Here is a 21,072-nt window from a genome sequence, read left to right as displayed (position 1 = left end):
TTGTCATTGGGGTGCAGCATTTCTGCCACAGACTAGAGACCACTCATAGTATGTGACCTTCACGAACTGAACGTGTGACTCACATTTTCATGTTTGAAGGTGTCAAAGATCTTGTCAAAGAGCGGGTGTCAAATCAGCCATGACATATAACTACATTCATGTGAAGGAATCAGGTTTTCTTGAACTTCTTTTGAGTAGAACACAAAGACACTGAAGACACAACACAGACATCTGTCAGCGACTCACCCAGCCCGAACCTGTATCCATCTGCAAACCTGGTGCTGGCATTGTGGAACACACACGCACTGTCCACCATTCTCATGAAGTGACTCGCTGCTTCGTCTGTGTGACAATATATACATGTATATTAGCTTAGACAGATTCTTAACTGGTCAGCGTGGTGGGGGTAAGTTCAATGATCAAGAGATTCCAATAATACTACGGTATTATTCTCTTGAATGTGTGTCACTGGCCTCCATATGTCATTTTCAAATGGCATTGGGGGGATGGGACACATTCTAAGTGTCTATTGTGTCGATGTGACTATTGTGTTAGACTCGCCATCATCAGTGACTATTGTGTCAGACCATCATCAGTGACTATTGTGTTAGACTCACCATCATCAGTGACTATTGTGTCAGACTTACCATCATCAGTGACTATTGTGTCAGACCATCATCAGTGACTATTGTGTCAGACTCACCATTGTCAGTGACTATTGTGTCAGACCATCATCAGTGACTATTGTGTCAGACCATCATCAGTGACTATTGTGTCAGACCATCATCAGTGACTATTGTGTCAGACTCACCATCGTCAGTGACTATTGTGTCAGACTCACCATCGTCAGTGACTATTGTGTCAGACTCACCATCATCAGTGACTATTGTGTCAGACTCACCATCATCAGTGACTATTGTGTCAGACTCACCATCATCAGTGACTATAGTGTCAGACTCACCATTGTCAGTGACTATTGTGTCAGACCATCGTCAGTGACTATTGTATCAGACCATCGTCAGTGACTATTGTGTCAGACTCACCATCATCAGTGACTATTGTGTCAGACCATCATCAGTGACTATCGTGTCAGACTCACCATCATCAGTGACTATTGTGTCAGACTCACCATTGTCAGTGACTATTGTGTCAGACTCACCATCATCAGTGACTATTGTGTCAGACCATCATCAGTGACTATTGTGTCAGACCATCATCAGTGACTATTGTGTCACTCACCATCATCAGTGACTATTGTGTCAGACTCACCATCATCAGTGACTATTACGTCAGACTCACCATCATCAGTGACTATTGTGTCAGTGTGAGACTCACCATCATCAGTGACTATTGTGTCAGTGTGAGACTCACCATCATCAGTGACTATTGCATCAGTGTGGGAGCTGCCAAACTTGTTGATGTGTGCGATGGCCTCGTCAATGTCCTCCACGACCTCAACAGTGCACTCAAGGGCACTGTACTCTGTTTTCATGGATGTGGCCGGGGTCGGCCCGAACTTCAGCGACTGACTGAGGCGGGGACCAGCATGAATCTTCACCTTCAAAACAATATCATATAATCAATGAATAATGAAGCAAGTGAGACATATCTGATCATATAAACTGGAAAAACATGATGCCATCCCCACTTACAGACTACACTGTTTTCTGATTGGCTGATAGTAGAATGGGTGGGGCTTGTGTCACTGATTTCCCACTGTTGTCTGCAGTTTTTATGTGTCAATCATTAAAAAAACAGTCTGTGAAGTTAATCTTGTTCACACATATATACTCAGTGCCAAAAGAAACGCGAACCACAGAAACATTTTGAGACGTATGCACGGTAAGAAGAGATGTTTCCAATGTGTACCACTTGATGACAAAACTAACAATCAGTCAAGTGTTACCACAGAGTGTTTTTATTCTCATCATGATCTGCTGCATATGATTTCCAAACTTTACAAGCTAATCCTGTACGAGACAAATAGTGCATCTCAAATCAGTGGAAATCAGTTTTAACCCAGATCTTCATGGGGAACAAGCAGCATCACTTGCGTAGGACTTCACGGCAGGACAATGTCCTTGGGGTGTGGCATTTCTGCCATAGTATGTGACCTTCACGAACTGAACGTGTGACTCACATTTTCATGTTTGAAGGTGTCAAAGATCTTGTCAAAGAGCGGGGTGTAGAGATGTGATTTGTGCAGGAGGAGTGTTTCCATGGCGTTACAGGCGGCGGGGTAGTCACACTTGGCGTCGTGAACTGAGGCAAGAAACAGATCATCTCTGTTATTATCAGTATTGGAAGAACATGTGTCATGATTTGAAATACCTTGTACAAGAGCAATGGCGCAGTCAACATCACAAGATGACAAAGTCATCGATATCCTCTGCAATGGCAAATACTTGTCATGGATAAATATATGAAACTTGTTGCTATGGAAACTAGAAAAAATAAATTAAAAAAACCACAAACAATAAAAAAGCACCAGTTTACCACTGGACCTACATATGTGCCGACTTCATTGAAGAAATATTGTACAGTTTTCAAGATCTGCTCCGGAAACGAGCACTACTGCCATTTTCAATCTACATCAAAGTTGTTGCGATGGAAACTGGAAAAATATATTTTTTCAAAATTCACAAACTATTAAAAGGCACCAGTTCACAATAGACCTATCTATGTGCCAAATTTGGTGAAGAAATATTGCACGTTTTTTAAGATCAGTTCCAGAAACATCTTGTTGTTGACAGACCTGTCCATTTTAATACCCCAACAAAAAATGAATAAAGTGTTTTAAATTGGAAAGTGCCTGATACAAGTTAATAATGCAATTATTTAAATTTAATCTCACATCACAAGAGATCTATGTTCATTGTCTACAGACTTCTCTAGTAAAAGATTCACCTATTCTGTTCGCCATGTCCGCATTAGCGTGTTGATCAATGTACACATGACAGATGCCCTCGCTGTGTCCGAGGACTGGGATACCCTGACTTGACTTCTGGATCTTCTCGATCAGCTCGCTAGATCCGCGCGGGATGACCAGGTCGATGTAGTCATTCATGTGGAGCAGGTCCTCAATGTCCTCGCGGCGGCTGATCTGAGGGGGTGAGGTGAAAGACAATTATACGTTTCAAGATTACTAAACTCCCATAGCAACGGGAATATGACATGTGCCTGCGTGTTCGCGCAGTTCCCACTGGGACTAACTCTTAGTAAAATCTTAATATTTTTTACATTTGTATACTTATCCTGCATTACTCCTTAATGCATTCCCTGCTTACCTTACGATAATAAAAGGTCTTTGGTGATGTTAAAACTTGTTTCAAACTCAAATCCCGCTTTTTGTAAGGACTGTCGCCATTGTCATTCACCTGGCAAGGTTTGTTTTGTTTGTTTGTTGTTTAACCCCGCACTCAGCAATATTCCAGCTATATGACGGCGGTCTGTAATTAATCTGGACCAGACAATCCAGTGATTGACGTTATGAGCCTCGATCCACACACTTGGGATACGATGACATGCATCAACCACGTCAGCGAGCCTGACCACCCGATCCCGTTAGTCACCTTTTACGACAAGCATAGTCGCCTTTTACGGCAAGCATGGGTTGCTGAAGAGTGAGTGAGTGAGTGAGTTGGGTTTAACGCCGCTTTTAACAGTATTCCAGTTATATCACGGCGTGTCAGCTTAATGTGGGAGGAAAGCCCGAAGTGATGCAGGTCTCAGACGTTTACCACTTTGGTGAAACCCACGAGCACGGGTATGGTGCTGACAAACCTAGAAACATAATTGGGGCGAACCGGGATTCGAACCCACAATCCTAGGTTTCTGGTGTGCCCAAGGGACGCAACTCTGCACAGCGAATCGCGGCGCCTTAGACGATTGGGCCACCTGAAGACCTATTCTACCCCGAATCTTCACGGGTCACCTGACAAGGTCAGCGATTGAACCAATTGGACACTAGTGTGGACATACACATTGTACTTATTTGAAAATTTGAACCCAGGTTGTGGTGTGAAGACCTAATGCTTTAACCACACTGCTACCTCACCACCCCTACATACAGCATAACATCTGCATTGAGTGAATTGAGTTTCAATGCCGCTTTGAACAGTATTCCACTTATATCACGGCGTGCCAGCTTAATGTGGGAGGAATAAAACAAGATCTGTGTTTATTTATTTTACTAGCCTAGGGCTAGTATCAGATACAGGGTAGTATCAGAACATTCACACTGTTTCTTTAATCTGATGTTAAACTTCAATTATAGCTAAAATGGATAGAATATTCATTAAACCGCCCGCATGTTATCAGACATTCAGCAGGCCACTGTAACTTGATAATGCCCTCATATTGCTTGACGACGGACCATTATCGCACCCGTTGTTAGGTGACGTCATAGGATAGGGATAGGTGACGTCACGTTCAATAGTGACGTCATCTGGTTTGTTCTATGACGTTTCCATATTTGTAAAAGTGGCTCAAAGACGTTTGTGCTGATTGCAGTAAATGTTTCAAAACCGATATTGTTGTTTATTTTTATTTGATAACAAATTCCATCCATTTTAGCTATAATAACGGTAACACTTTTTTTCAGGGCATTATCATTTGAAGAAGCCCTTGGTCTTTTCAACTGCCCTCCTTCATAGCGCAATTAATGGAAGACCTCAGGCTTCTGCAAATGATAATGCCCTGAAAAATAGCGTTACCTTTATAATAATGACATGATAGTAATGCACCCTACCAATGAGATTGTCTCCCTTGGCACATATGGTTCGAGAGCATCCATGACGAGGGAGTGCAGCATCTTGTTGCTGTTGACGGCCTCCTTCCCTCCTTTCAGGAGCAGACCGTTACCGCTACAGATAGCCAAGGCCGCCACCTAGTGACACAAAATAGAACTCAGAAAATAAACCTGTCGGACCCAGAGGAACGGAAGACGCCTTATCTGTCAACCTGTGTTAGTCCTTCTACCCTGTGTTCTGTTCACTTAGGGCGTCCTTCAACATCACACTGTATACACAGATTTGGTATAATTGAGTGAGTTGGGTTTAACGCCGCTTTTAACAGTATTTCAGTTATATCGTGGCGTGTCAGCTTGTTGTGGGAGGAAAGCCCGAAGTGATGCAGGTCTCAGACGTTTACCACTTTGGTGAAACCCACGAGCACGGGTATGGTGCTGACAAACCTAGAAACATAATCGGGGCGAACCGGGATTTGAACCCACAATCATAGGTTTCTGGCGTGCCCAAGGGAAGCAACTCTGCACAGCGAATCGCGGTGCCTTAGACGACTGGGAGTTACTCACACCACTGCACATGGGAGTTATTCAAATCACTGCACATGGGAGTTATTCAAATCACTGCACATGGACGTTATTCAAACCACTGCACATGGGAGTTACTCAAACCACTGCACATGGAGGTTATTCAAACCACTGCACATGGGAGTTACTCAAACCACTGCACATGGACACATAAAAGAGTTCGTCAAACACTATCCCAGTTACATCAGGGATACCACCCATTTTATCCAAACCGTAGGTTCCACCCACCTACCACCCAATAGTGACATCATTTTGGTCACCATGGACGTCACATCCCTCTACACTAACATACCCAACACGGAAGGCCTCCGTTCAGTAGCTCAGGCCATTAGACGCCACAAACCTGACTGGCCCATTAGCCCCACCAGCTTACTCTCTTTACTTAGACTTGTTCTATACAAAAACAACTTTGTGTTCAACAATGAACATTTTGTACAAATCGGAGGCACAGCTATGGGCACCAAATTAGCCCCATCATACGCAAACATTTTCATGGGAGAACTAGAAGGCAAACTTCTCAACAAAACCACTGATAGCCCCAACCTCTACGTCAGATTCATAGACGACATCTTCCTTATTTGGACTCTAGGCTACACTAGGTTAGAATCTTTCATCAAAGAAATGAACCAATCACATCCCACAATCAAATTCACTGCCGAATTCTCTAGAGAAAAAGTAGCTTTCCTAGACACATGGGTCATATTCAATCAAAAAACAAATCAATTGGACTTTGACCTATATTGCAAACCTACAGATACGCACTCCTATCTGCTATACACCTCCTGTCACCCACGACACATCAAAGTCAAGGGACCATACAGTCAATTCCTCCGACTCAAAAAGATATGCAGCTCGCAATCACAATATGAGTTCCACAGCAACAATCTAGTAAAGTATTACCTCAACAGATGTTATCCAAAGAAAATTCTCTTGGACAATGAAACAAAAGCAAACACCAAAGAGAGAAAATCCCTCTTAACACCCAAACAGACACACCCCCAAAGACACTAAACCAGTGATCTTTATTACAGATTACAACCCCACTGCACTCAAGGTGAGCTCCATGATCAAAAAATCCTGGCACCTACTCCTAGGATCAGACACCTGCAAAGACACTTTCCGAGTCCCACACATCACAGCATACAGGAAAAACCGCACCCTTAGAGACATTCTCATGAAAGCGGCCATCACTTATCCTCCACTCAAACCACAAATTAGTGGCCGTACGATGCCCAATTTAGATGATAGCTGTCACAAACAGGCTTGCAAAACCTGCACCAACATGAAATCGGTCAACACCTTCAATAGCCACACAACAGGTAAAAAATATAAATGCCATTCGCATTTCACTTGCAAAAGCAGAAACGTAATCTATCTGCTTAACTGCACCAAATGTGGCAAACAATATGTAGGTGAGACCAAACGACACTTCTGTATCAGACTCAAAGAACACTTTGCAGATATAAACCACCAAAGGGACAAACCTGTCGCCAAACATTTCAATTCTGTAGGACACTCAACCAGAGACCTACACTATCAAATCATACAACAGCTCAAAACAGACCCTGAGTCAGCCCAGAGCACGACCAGGCGCCAGTCCATTGAACTTAAATGGATATTTGATCTCAAAACCATCCACCCGCAAGGCTTGAACGACAAGATCTAATCCTGGATTTCCCCAAACCCACTCACTGCACATGGAGGTTATTCAAATCACTGCACGTGGGAGTTACTCAAACCACTGCACAAGGGAGTTATTCAACCCACTGCACATGGAGGTTATTCAACCACTGCACATGGGAGTTATTCAAACCACTGCACATGGGAGTTACTCAAATCACTGCACATGGGAGTTACTCAAACCACTGCACATGGGAGTTATTCAAATCACTGCACATGGAGGTTATTCAAACCACTGCACATGGAGGTTATTCAACCACTGCACATGGGAGTTACTCAAACCACTGCACATGGGAGTTATTCAAACCACTGCACATGAGAGTTATTCAAATCACTGCACATGGAGGTTATTCAAACCACTGCACATGGGAGTTATTCAAATCACTGCACATGGGAGTTACTCAAATCACTGCACATGGGAGTTATTCAAATCACTGCACATGGAGGTTATTCAAACCACTGCACATGGAGGTTATTCAACCACTGCACATGGGAGTTACTCAAACCACTGCACATGGGAGTTATTCAAACCACTGCACATGGGAGTTATTCAAATCACTGCACATGGAGGTTATTCAAACCACTGCACTTGGGAGTTATTCAAATCACTGCACATGGGAGTTACTCAAACCACTGCACATGGGAGTTACTCAAACCACTGCACATTGGAGTTATTCAAACCACTGCACATGGAGGTTATTCAAACCACTGCACATGGAGGTTATTCAACCACTGCACATGGGAGTTACTCAAACCACTGCACATGGGAGTTACTCAAACCACTGCACAAGGGAGTTATTCAAACCACTGCACATGGAGGTTATTCAAACCACTGCACATGGAGGTTATTCAACCACTGCACATGGGAGTTACTCAAAACACTGCACATGGGAGTTATTCAAACCACTGCACATGGGAGTTACTCAAACCACTGCACATGGGAGTTATTCAAATCACTGCACATGGGAGTTACTCAAATCACTGCACATGGGAGTTACTCAAACCACTGCACATGGAGGTTATTCAACCCACTGCACATGGAGGTTATTCAAACCACTGCACATGGGAGTTATTCAAATCACTGCACATGGGAGTTACTCAAATCACTGCACATGGGAGTTACTCAAATCACTGCACATGGGAGTTATTCAAATCACTGCACATGGGAGTTACTCAAATCACTGCACATGGGAGTTATTCAAACCACTGCACATGGGAGTTACTCAAACCACTGCACTTGGGAGTTACTCAAATCACTGCACAAGGGAGTTATTCAAACCACTGCACATGGGAGTTATTCAAATCACTGCACATGGAGGTTATTCAACCACTGCACATGGGAGTTACTCAAAACACTGCACATGGAGGTTATTCAACCACTGCACATGGGAGTTACTCAAACCACTGCACATGGAGGTTATTCAACCACTGCACATGGGAGTTATTCAAACCACTGCACATGGGAGTTATTAAAATCACTGCACATGGAGGTTATTCAACCACTGCACATGGGAGTTACTCAAACCACTGCACATGGAGGTTATTCAACCACTGCACATGGGAGTTACTCAAACCACTGCACATGGGAGTTATTCAAACCACTGCACATTGGAGTTACTCAAACCACTGCACTTGGGAGTTATTCAAACCACTGCACATGGGAGTTACTCAAATCACTGCACATGGGAGTTATACAAACCACTGCACTTGGGAGTTACTCAAACCACTGCACATGGGAGTTACTCAAACCACTGCACATGGGAGTTATTCAAACCACTGCACATGGGAGTTACTCAAACCACTGCACATGGGAGTTATTCAAACCACTGCACATGGGAGTTATTCAAACCACTGCACATGGGAGTTACTCAAACCACTGCACATGGGAGTTATTCAAACCACTGCACATGGGAGTTATTCAAATCACTGCACATGGAGGTTATTCAAACCACTGCACATGGGAGTTATTCAAATCACTGCACATGGAGGTTATTCAACCACTGCACATGGGTGTTATTCAACCACTGCACATGGGTGTTACTCAAACCACTGCACATGGGAGTTATTCAAACCACTGCACATGGGAGTTACTCAAACCACTGCACATGGGAGTTATTCAAACCACTGCACTTGGGAGTTATTCAAACCACTGCACATGGAGGTTATTCAAACCACTGCACATGGAGGTTATTCAAACCACTGCACATGGGAGTTACTCAAACCACTGCACATGGGAGTTATTCAAACCACTGCACATGGGAGTTACTCAAACCACTGCACATGGGAGTTATTCAAACCACTGCACATGGGAGTTACTCAAATCACTGCACATGGGAGTGATTCAAACCACTGCACTTGGGAGTTATTCAAACCACTGCACATGGAGGTTATTCAAACCACTGCACATGGAGGTTATTCAACCACTGCACATGGGAGTTACTCAAACCACTGCACATGGGAGTTATTCAAACCACTGCATATGGGAGTTATTCAAACCACTGCACATGGGTGTTATTCAACCACTGCACATGGGTGTTACTCAAACCACTGCACATGGGAGTTATTCAAACCACTGCACATGGGAGTTACTCAAACCACTGCACATGGGAGTTATTCAAACCACTGCACTTGGGAGTTATTCAAACCACTGCACATGGAGGTTATTCAAACCACTGCACATGGAGGTTATTCAAACCACTGCACATGGAGGTTATTCAACCACTGCACATGGGAGTTATTCAAACCACTGCACATGAGAGTTATTCAAATCACTGCACATGGAGGTTATTCAAACCACTGCACATGGGAGTTATTCAAATCACTGCACATGGGAGTTACTCAAATCACTGCACATGGGAGTTATTCAAATCACTGCACATGGAGGTTATTCAAACCACTGCACATGGAGGTTATTCAACCACTGCACATGGGAGTTACTCAAACCACTTCACATGGGAGTTATTCAAACCACTGCACATGGGAGTTATTCAAATCACTGCACATGGAGGTTATTCAAACCACTGCACTTGGGAGTTATTCAAATCACTGCACATGGGAGTTACTCAAACCACTGCACATGGGAGTTACTCAAACCACTGCACATTGGAGTTATTCAAACCACTGCACATGGAGGTTATTCAAACCACTGCACATGGAGGTTATTCAACCACTGCACATGGGAGTTACTCAAACCACTGCACATGGGAGTTACTCAAACCACTGCACAAGGGAGTTATTCAAACCACTGCACATGGAGGTTATTCAAACCACTGCACATGGAGGTTATTCAACCACTGCACATGGGAGTTACTCAAAACACTGCACATGGGAGTTATTCAAACCACTGCACATGGGAGTTACTCAAACCACTGCACATGGGAGTTATTCAAATCACTGCACATGGGAGTTACTCAAATCACTGCACATGGGAGTTACTCAAATCACTGCACATGGGAGTTATTCAAATCACTGCACATGGGAGTTACTCAAATCACTGCACATGGGAGTTATTCAAACCACTGCACATGGGAGTTACTCAAACCACTGCACTTGGGAGTTACTCAAATCACTGCACAAGGGAGTTATTCAAACCACTGCACATGGGAGTTATTCAAATCACTGCACATGGAGGTTATTCAACCACTGCACATGGGAGTTACTCAAACCACTGCACATGGAGGTTATTCAACCACTGCACATGGGAGTTATTCAAACCACTGCACATGGGAGTTATTAAAATCACTGCACATGGAGGTTATTCAACCACTGCACATGGGAGTTACTCAAACCACTGCACATGGAGGTTATTCAACCACTGCACATGGGAGTTACTCAAACCACTGCACATGGGAGTTATTCAAACCACTGCACATTGGAGTTACTCAAACCACTGCACTTGGGAGTTATTCAAACCACTGCACATTGGAGTTACTCAAACCACTGCACATGGGAGTTATTCAAATCACTGCACATGGAGGTTATTCAACCACTGCACATGGGAGTTACTCAAACCACTGCACATGGAGGTTATTCAACCACTGCACATGGGAGTTATTCAAACCACTGCACATGGGAGTTATTAAAATCACTGCACATGGAGGTTATTCAACCACTGCACATGGGAGTTACTCAAACCACTGCACATGGAGGTTATTCAACCACTGCACATGGGAGTTACTCAAACCACTGCACATGGGAGTTATTCAAACCACTGCACATTGGAGTTACTCAAACCACTGCACTTGGGAGTTATTCAAACCACTGCACATGGGAGTTACTCAAATCACTGCACATGGGAGTTATACAAACCACTGCACTTGGGAGTTACTCAAACCACTGCACATCGGAGTTACTCAAACCACTGCACATGGGAGTTATTCAAACCACTGCACATGGGAGTTACTCAAACCACTGCACATGGGAGTTATTCAAACCACTGCACATGGGAGTTATTCAAACCACTGCATATGGGAGTTACTCAAACCACTGCACATGGGAGTTATTCAAACCACTGCACATGGGAGTAATTCAAATCACTGCACATGGAGGTTATTCAAACCACTGCACATGGGAGTTATTCAAATCACTGCACATGGAGGTTATTCAACCACTGCACATGGGTGTTATTCAACCACTGCACATGGGTGTTACTCAAACCACTGCACATGGGAGTTATTCAAACCACTGCACATGGGAGTTACTCAAACTACTGCACATGGGAGTTATTCAAACCACTGCACTTGGGAGTTATTCAAACCACTGCACATGGAGGTTATTCAAACCACTGCACATGGAGGTTATTCAAACCACTGCACATGGGAGTTACTCAAACCACTGCACATGGGAGTTATTCAAACCACTGCACATGGGAGTTACTCAAACCACTGCACATGGGAGTTATTCAAACCACTGCACATGGGAGTTACTCAAATCACTGCACATGGGAGTGATTCAAACCACTGCACTTGGGAGTTATTCAAACCACTGCACATGGAGGTTATTCAAACCACTGCACATGGAGGTTATTCAACCACTGCACATGGGAGTTACTCAAACCACTGCACATGGGAGTTATTCAAACCACTGCATATGGGAGTTATTCAAACCACTGCACATGGGTGTTATTCAACCACTGCACATGGGTGTTACTCAAACCACTGCACATGGGAGTTATTCAAACCACTGCACATGGGAGTTACTCAAACCACTGCACATGGGAGTTATTCAAACCACTGCACTTGGGAGTTATTCAAACCACTGCACATGGAGGTTATTCAAACCACTGCACATGGAGGTTATTCAAACCACTGCACATGGAGGTTATTCAACCACTGCACATGGGAGTTACTCAAACCACTGCACATGGGAGTTATTCAAACCACTGCACATGGGAGTTACTCAAACCACTGCACATGGGAGTTATTCAAACCACTGCACATGGGAGTTACTCAAATCACTGCACATGGGAGTGATTCAAACCACTGCACTTGGGAGTTATTCAAACCACTGCACATGGAGGTTATTCAAACCACTGCACATGGAGGTTATTCAACCACTGCACATGGGAGTTACTCAAACCACTGCACATGGGAGTTATTCAAACCACTGCATATGGGAGTTATTTAAACCACTGCACATGGAGGTTATTCAAACCACTGCACATGGAGGTTATTCAAACCACTGCACTTGGGAGTTACTCAAACCACTGCACATGGGAGTTACTCAAACCACTGCACATGGGAGTTATTCAAACCACTGCACATGGGAGTTATTCAAACCACTGCACATGGGAGTTATTCAAACCACTGCACATGGGAGTTATTCAAACCACTGCACATGGGAGTTACTCAAACCACTGCACATGGGAGTTATTCAAACCACTGCACATGGGAGTTATTCAAATCACTGCACATGGAGGTTATTCAAACCACTGCACATGGGAGTTATTCAAATCACTGCACATGGAGGTTATTCAACCACTGCACATGGGTGTTATTCAACCACTGCACATGGGTGTTACTCAAACCACTGCACATGGGAGTTATTCAAACCACTGCACTTGGGAGTTATTCAAACCACTGCACATGGAGGTTATTCAAACCACTGCACATGGAGGTTATTCAACCACTGCACATGGGAGTTACTCAAACCACTGCACATGGGAGTTATTCAAACCACTGCATATGGGAGTTATTCAAACCACTGCACATGGGTGTTATTCAACCACTGCACATGGGTGTTACTCAAACCACTGCACATGGGAGTTATTCAAACCACTGCACATGGGAGTTACTCAAACCACTGCACATGGGAGTTATTCAAACCACTGCACTTGGGAGTTATTCAAACCACTGCACATGGAGGTTATTCAAACCACTGCACATGGAGGTTATTCAAACCACTGCACATGGAGGTTATTCAACCACTGCACATGGGAGTTACTCAAACCACTGCACATGGGAGTTATTCAAACCACTGCACATGGGAGTTACTCAAACCACTGCACATGGGAGTTATTCAAACCACTGCACATGGGAGTTACTCAAATCACTGCACATGGGAGTGATTCAAACCACTGCACTTGGGAGTTATTCAAACCACTGCACATGGAGGTTATTCAAACCACTGCACATGGAGGTTATTCAACCACTGCACATGGGAGTTACTCAAACCACTGCACATGGGAGTTATTCAAACCACTGCATATGGGAGTTATTTAAACCACTGCACATGGTGGTTATTCAAACCACTGCACATGGAGGTTATTCAAACCACTGCACATGGGAGTTATTCAAACCACTGCACTTGGGAGTTATTCAAACCACTGCACATGGGAGTTATTCAAACCACTGCACATTGGAGTTACTCAAATCACTGCACATGGGAGTTATTCAAACCACTGCACTTGGGAGTTATTCAAACCACTGCACATGGGAGTTACTCAAACCACTGCACATGGGAGTTATTCAAACCACTGCACATGGGAGTTATTCAAACCACTGCACATGGGAGTTATTCAAACCACTGCACATGGGAGTTATTCAAACCACTGCACATGGGAGTTACTCAAACCACTGCACATGGGAGTTATTCAAACCACTGCACATGGGAGTTATTCAAATCACTGCACATGGAGGTTATTCAAACCACTGCACATGGGAGTTATTCAAATCACTGCACATGGAGGTTATTCAACCACTGCACATGGGTGTTATTCAACCACTGCACATGGGTGTTACTCAAACCACTGCACATGGGAGTTATTCAAACCACTGCACTTGGGAGTTATTCAAACCACTGCACATGGAGGTTATTCAAACCACTGCACATGGAGGTTATTCAACCACTGCACATGGGAGTTACTCAAACCACTGCACATGGGAGTTATTCAAACCACTGCATATGGGAGTTATTCAAACCACTGCACATGGGTGTTATTCAACCACTGCACATGGGTGTTACTCAAACCACTGCACATGGGAGTTATTCAAACCACTGCACATGGGAGTTACTCAAACCACTGCACATGGGAGTTATTCAAACCACTGCACTTGGGAGTTATTCAAACCACTGCACATGGAGGTTATTCAAACCACTGCACATGGAGGTTATTCAAACCACTGCACATGGAGGTTATTCAACCACTGCACATGGGAGTTACTCAAACCACTGCACATGGGAGTTATTCAAACCACTGCACATGGGAGTTACTCAAACCACTGCACATGGGAGTTATTCAAACCACTGCACATGGGAGTTACTCAAATCACTGCACATGGGAGTGATTCAAACCACTGCACTTGGGAGTTATTCAAACCACTGCACATGGAGGTTATTCAAACCACTGCACATGGAGGTTATTCAACCACTGCACATGGGAGTTACTCAAACCACTGCACATGGGAGTTATTCAAACCACTGCATATGGGAGTTATTTAAACCACTGCACATGGTGGTTATTCAAACCACTGCACATGGAGGTTATTCAAACCACTGCACATGGGAGTTATTCAAACCACTGCACTTGGGAGTTATTCAAACCACTGCACATGGGAGTTATTCAAACCACTGCACATTGGAGTTACTCAAATCACTGCACATGGGAGTTATTCAAACCACTGCACTTGGGAGTTATTCAAACCACTGCACATGGGAGTTACTCAAACCACTGCACTTGGGAGTTACTCAAACCACTGCACATGGGAGTTACTCAAATCACTGCACATGGGAGTTATTCAAACCACTGCACATGGGAGTTATTCAAACCACTGCACATGGGAGTTATTCAAACCACTGCACATGGGAGTTACTCAAACCACTGCACATGGGAGTTATTCAAACCACTGCACATGGGAGTTATTCAAACATAAGCAGACTGTGTATGTTTACCTGTGGCAGGGCGTCTGGTCGGGATTCAAATATGACCATAAGAACTCCGATGGGTACAGTGATCTTCTCCAGCTCGATGCCCTCAGCGATGCGGGTGCGCTGCAAGACCCGTCCCACCGCGGAAAACGAGTCCTCTGCGATCTTCCTCAGTCCATTGGCCAGGACCTGCAGCTTGTTCTCGTTCAGGATGAGTCTCGACACCAGGGGAGAAGCCAGACCTGAAACACAGGCAGGCAGGCACTGAAGCTCAACGCCAGTTAAGTTAGGAGGAACTATACACTTGTCACACATTGACAGGACACAGGTAAACACTTCATGACATTTATTGGCAACCCTCGAAAGAAGCGCGAAACCCAAGCGAGCCACCCATGACAGGCGAGCCCTTCAAGGGGAGCTAACTTTGCATTAATACATGCCAAGCAAACCTGCGTTGGCGTGACTGTCTTTTTTTTCTTCGTGATAAAAGTTATCTAAACAAACCAAAATGAAGAAACACGCGTGAAAAATAACTTGGCTCCTTGGAATAAGTTCTCTTGACCCAAACAGTCAAGATGAGAGTAAACAATGATGCAATAAAGATCCAATTTCTGGTTAACCATGAAATCAATTGGTAAGTAAACCATCATAGGGTAGACTGCCCTCTGGTCGATGGGGATTATTCTGACCCTCACAAACATAACATTTAATAAACAAACACAATACTTCAAAAGTCCAAAACATATTCAATATCACAGCGGGGTCACCAGAAATGGGCTTCACACATTGTACCCATGTATGGAATCAAACCTGGGTCCTTGGTATGACGAGTGAACGCTTTAACAATTAGGCTACCCGACTGCCCCTGCTGTTTGACATACATACAGAGTGAGTGAGTGACTGTTGACAAAGGCACACAGAAGCCTAGCTACTCAACATATAGGCAGCTGATTCAACGTACATGTACTTGAGAGTGATTTATCTACATGTTCCGTTACTCCGTAACAAGTTATTTTTAGTGGTATTCACTCACTCCTTTTTAGCGGTATGCATGTGCACTCTCCTGCAAGGAGTTATCTTTTCTTGTGTTCACTTGCAAAATGGTCTCCAAGCAGGCCATGTGTTAGGGTTCTCACCCGGTTTCGTTAGGCGATAAACCTCGCAACCCGTAGGCAATCATAGCAGTCGAGAACACGAAATACAACCAAAATTAAGCCAATAACTCAAGATTATCGTTTCTTGAGGCTCCTGATCCTGGGTTATCTAAACAGCCAGTTCCCCTCCAGGGGTGAGACTGAACACTACACCTAGTCAGAGGACGATATTTGGCCCAAAGTCTGCAGCAAAATCCATAAAAATTCCCAAATTGGAATTAACCATTTGCCAGTTTACTGACATTAACAGGAACAATGAAGGAGAACATTATTGCACTGAATGCATTATGAAAGTACATTGTTAAATATTGAATAAAAACAAATAGAACAATAAAAAAATCCAAATTTTCTACCAAAATCATTTTTTTTCTCAATGTGCCTGCCAAGGGCACTTAAATAAATCCCTGCTTCTTGTCTCCAGACTTGCATGACGAGTACACCACTCCCCACCTGCGGAGTAGGCCTTCCTGACGTCCAGCTGGTTGGCCTGTAAGATGTCCACCTTCTTCTCCACCAGGAGGTCTGCCAGGCGGTTCACTATGGCCGCACGCTGACCACTGGTCAGAGCCTGGAGCTTCCTCGACCCGTCTCGCGCTGAAGTACAGGAAATAGGGAACAGTGGAACAGACAGGAATGGTAGGATTAATGGCTATGTTGCATTGTCACGGATCTAAGAGAATGGGACGTATCAGGGATCTTGCTGGCTTGATCTATGGTGGCGGTCTGTAAATAAATGGACCAGACAATCCAGTGATTTACATCATGAGCATCGATCCACACAATTGGGATACGATGACATGCAACAACCAAGTCAGCGAGTCTGACCACCCGATCCCCTAAGTCGCCTCTTATGACAAGCATAGTTGACTTTTACGGCAAACATTGGTCACTGAAGACCTATTCTACCCCGGATCTTCACGGGAGATCTAAGTCAGAGTATGCCGCAAACAATAATTGCAACACCTCTTTACAACTGACCCCTGTGAATATAGTTTGTGAAACATACTGGTTGATTTTATTGGTTAATATAAATTATGCATGCATTCTAACATTCAAATAAAGGTGAGGACCGCCACCAGATTGTGTTGTCATGGCAGTCATGTGAACTAGTGAAACTAGAAAATCCAGGTCCAATATGGATTCCTCACGATGTGGCAAAGATCTCATGTACTGTTGTGTCAGTCATCTACCCTGACGACTCCACCTCGGTCAAACGGCTGATCATTTGGAATGGTTATCAGTTATTTGTACCCCAAAGATAGCGTTGAAGTTAGGGATCACTGCATGTTTGTTCCAATTGTGGGGGAGATGGATTGATGTAAGCTGCATGTATCACTGCCTCACCTTGTATAGCCTGCACTTCCACTGGAGTTCCAACATTCTCCTCCATGGTGAAGAATGTCCCGACTTGCTTGCCCTTGACGATGTTGACGATAGCGTTCTCCTCACAACCGTTACAGATGACCACCGAGACGCCCAGCTTCAGAGCCCAGGTTGCTGCATTCACCTGGAGTGAGTGAGTGAGTGAGTATGGTTTTACGCCGCTTTTAGCAATATTCCAGCAATATCACGACGGGGGACACCGGAAATGGGCTTCACACATTGTACCTATGTCGAGAATCAAACCCGGGTCTTCGGCGTGACGAGCGAACGCTTTAACCACTAGGCTACCCGACCGCCCGCATTTACCTGGAATAAATGCAACAAATGTGACCCACCAGGACACTCTCCTACCCAGAGTTCCATGCGGCCAGCAGCCAGGCAGCATAGTACCCCTGCCACAGGCCAGCGCCATGTGACGTTTTGTCTTATCCTCACAGTGCATTCAAGATATTGCATATGCTTTTCATCCGTTTTATTTTTGACAAGTATTCCAGTATTTTACTCATCAAGGAATACATTTGTGTAGGGAGGCCCTTTCCCAGGTTGATTGTACACAATTGTTTATCTGGTTACACAATTGTTTATCTGGTTACAAACCACCAACAAAAATTTTATATAAAAAAAATGACACCACTCGTCCGCAATATATATTTCCAAAAAACATTGCCTGAGAACCAATTCTTTTATCTTTTAAGCCTAAATGTAGTATTTGGGATAACACTTCCTCAGAAAAAAACTCTAGTTATTCTTGGAGTTGAGCCCCCTCCGAGATTTGAACCCACACTCTCAGAGTGAGGCACCAAATTGCCAGCACATAAAGTCAGCAATAGGCTTCCACAATATTTGGGATAACACTTCCTCAGAACAAAGTCCCAACATCAGGAAGCACTCAAGCATACAGCACATTTCTTCATAATTAGTCACTGCATAGCTGAAGCATGCCAACCCCCAAAACATCATGCTCTTTCAGTTCAGTTTGCACCAGAAGCATGTTATTGTGATTTGAAACCTCTGATTGACCAATCAGAGTCATGCAACCTCCAAAGACATGGTTGAAATACAGGTGTTTTCTGATTGTAAGAAAATTATGGTATGGACAATACGATTATCATATATTCCTCTAATTACACATATATTCCTTTAAATAGAGAACACTGAGTATATTTTTTATGATGTTAATAACAAACTGTAACGTGCTTGGTCATACAACTGGTCTTTACTGTTTTCAGCCATAGAAGCCTGTGGCCAGGTGAGCTATCAAAATTCAAATCAAATGTTAAAGGAAACTACATTTTCAATGAAAGTGAAAAGGTTCTATCTACTAACATGAATAGGTCATTTGAATTTCTCACACCATTAATAATTTTTGTTACTTGTACTTTAGCTATGAGAAATAGGAGCCTTGCATATGCAGTGGTTGACACGTAGTAGTGTTGCAGGTACACTGGTAACGGAATAGGACACATCCCTCTACACAAAGTTCTCTTCATATCAAGCAGCCATAGTAGCCACCTGACCCCCTATATGATATTGTGTTATCATATATTTTTTCATCTGTCTATATTGAAGCACTGTTATTTTGAAAAAAAAAATAGTAACCAATTTTCGGTGCCATACCTTTGACTCCATTCCACCAAGTCCAACCCGAGATTTCTCCCCAAAGATGAGTCCATTTTCTGGATAAAGGGGTGAGTAGGTGTGGAGAAGGCGGGACTCTGGGTGACCGGGGGGAGAGGTGTAGAGGCCGTTCACGTCTGACATGATGATCATGAGGTCAGCACTGATCTCCACGGCGAGGCGCGCCGCCAGACTGTCGTTGTCCTTCACACTGATGATCTGAACACAAGCAGCATTAGCATGAGTGAGTGAGTGAGTGAGTGAGTGAGTGAGTTGGTGGGTGGGTGAGTGAGTGATTGAGGGGGTGGGTGGGTGAGTGAGAGAGTGGGTGAGTGAGTGAGTGAGTGAGTGAGTGAGTGGGTGGGTGGGTGGTTGGTTGGTTGGGTGGGCGAGCGGGTGGGTGGGCGAGTGAGTGAGTGGGTGGGTGGGTGGGTGGGTGAGTGAGTGAGTGAGTGAGTGAGTGAGTGAGTGAGTGAGTGAGTGAGTGAGTTGGCTTTTTATGCCACTGTATTTTAGTTGTATCACGGTGGGTGAGATTGATGTGTGAGGAAAGTCTGATAATATTCTAATAAAAGCCCCCTGGGCGCTTATTACGTTGAATACGGTAATTTATATTCCCTGCCTATAGCACATCACCAGAGCATACACAGTCCCTACATTTCGAGTATCATATTTTTTCACGATGCTTTGTCACATGAATTTGACACCAGATTTGTCCCCATGAAATAAGTTTGATTATAAAATTATAATATGTTTTAGGTTATGAGTCATTTATTCATGCATTCACACACTATTCTCATAAATTAATGCACACATATACGTATGCATCTCCGATACATGCCTTCATTCTCGGTACGAAGGTAGCGATATATACGGTAGTTCCAGCAAGTTCATATACCCAATCCATGAAGTCATATACAAACTGGAATCCCCCCGGGGGATGTAATGTCAGCATGCAACTGAATATGAAAATGTTGGCACCTGTCCATGGTTCTTGAAAATGACACCACTTTTGGTGTGTAACCTAGCCTGACTGGCAGTGAAGTACTGAAGTCATAACTCAATCTCCCTTGTCAATTACATATCATATTCCATACAGATTTACAGATTTGTTGCTGCATCAATATGTCGACTCATGTGTATTATTTTCACACCTACGAAACATCCGGCCATGAGGGTCCTGATGGGGGTGGTCAGTAGTAAGATTTTTGGCCAATGGTCAGTCAGCAGTAAAATGACCAACCCAGTGTTTCCCTTGCAACCCAAATGTTATTATCACAGCTGGAAACAGTCACCAAGAAAGCCATACTAATATTTATTAAGATGAGGTAAGTGACATTGGATTTAACGTCGCGTCCAAGATTATTGCACTTATATAGCGACGTGCAGGCACCTGTGTGTGTGTGTGTGTGGCTGCTTGTACTAGATCGGACTGATGCCGATTTATAGTGCTAGCTCAATGAGGTACCATGTCGCAGTTTAACATGAATACCGCACTCAGACACAGTATGCTGACTCTGAGCCGACCAGTCCTTGTTTTAG

At 43.9% G+C, this 21,072-nt stretch overlaps 1 protein-coding gene across 2 annotated transcripts in view; it reads right to left on the bottom strand.

Annotated features, from left to right (window-relative positions):
- Window positions 1-21,072, bottom strand: part of LOC124142052 (delta-1-pyrroline-5-carboxylate synthase-like) — a 56,150-nt gene that overhangs the window by 1,155 nt on the left and 33,923 nt on the right. For both annotated transcript variants that reach the window (XM_048390086.1, XM_048390087.1), the window contains exons 5-13: window positions 19,531-19,749; window positions 17,875-18,037; window positions 16,981-17,124; window positions 15,401-15,618; window positions 4,751-4,888; window positions 2,908-3,103; window positions 2,141-2,262; window positions 1,372-1,558; window positions 247-342 (exon numbers count right to left, since the gene is read on the bottom strand). In XM_048390086.1, coding sequence (XP_048246043.1) covers window positions 247-342; window positions 1,372-1,558; window positions 2,141-2,262; window positions 2,908-3,103; window positions 4,751-4,888; window positions 15,401-15,618; window positions 16,981-17,124; window positions 17,875-18,037; window positions 19,531-19,749 — 1,483 coding nt within the window. The remainder of the gene's footprint in view (window positions 1-246; window positions 343-1,371; window positions 1,559-2,140; window positions 2,263-2,907; window positions 3,104-4,750; window positions 4,889-15,400; window positions 15,619-16,980; window positions 17,125-17,874; window positions 18,038-19,530; window positions 19,750-21,072) is intronic.

This window comes from Haliotis rufescens, unplaced genomic scaffold (assembly GCF_023055435.1).
Source record: "Haliotis rufescens isolate VD_foot unplaced genomic scaffold, xgHalRufe1.0.p SCAF_81, whole genome shotgun sequence".
NCBI classification, from domain to species: domain Eukaryota; kingdom Metazoa; phylum Mollusca; class Gastropoda; order Lepetellida; family Haliotidae; genus Haliotis; species Haliotis rufescens.
The sequence above is the reverse complement of the archived record's forward strand: the minus strand, read 5'-3'. Positions and strand labels throughout refer to the sequence as shown.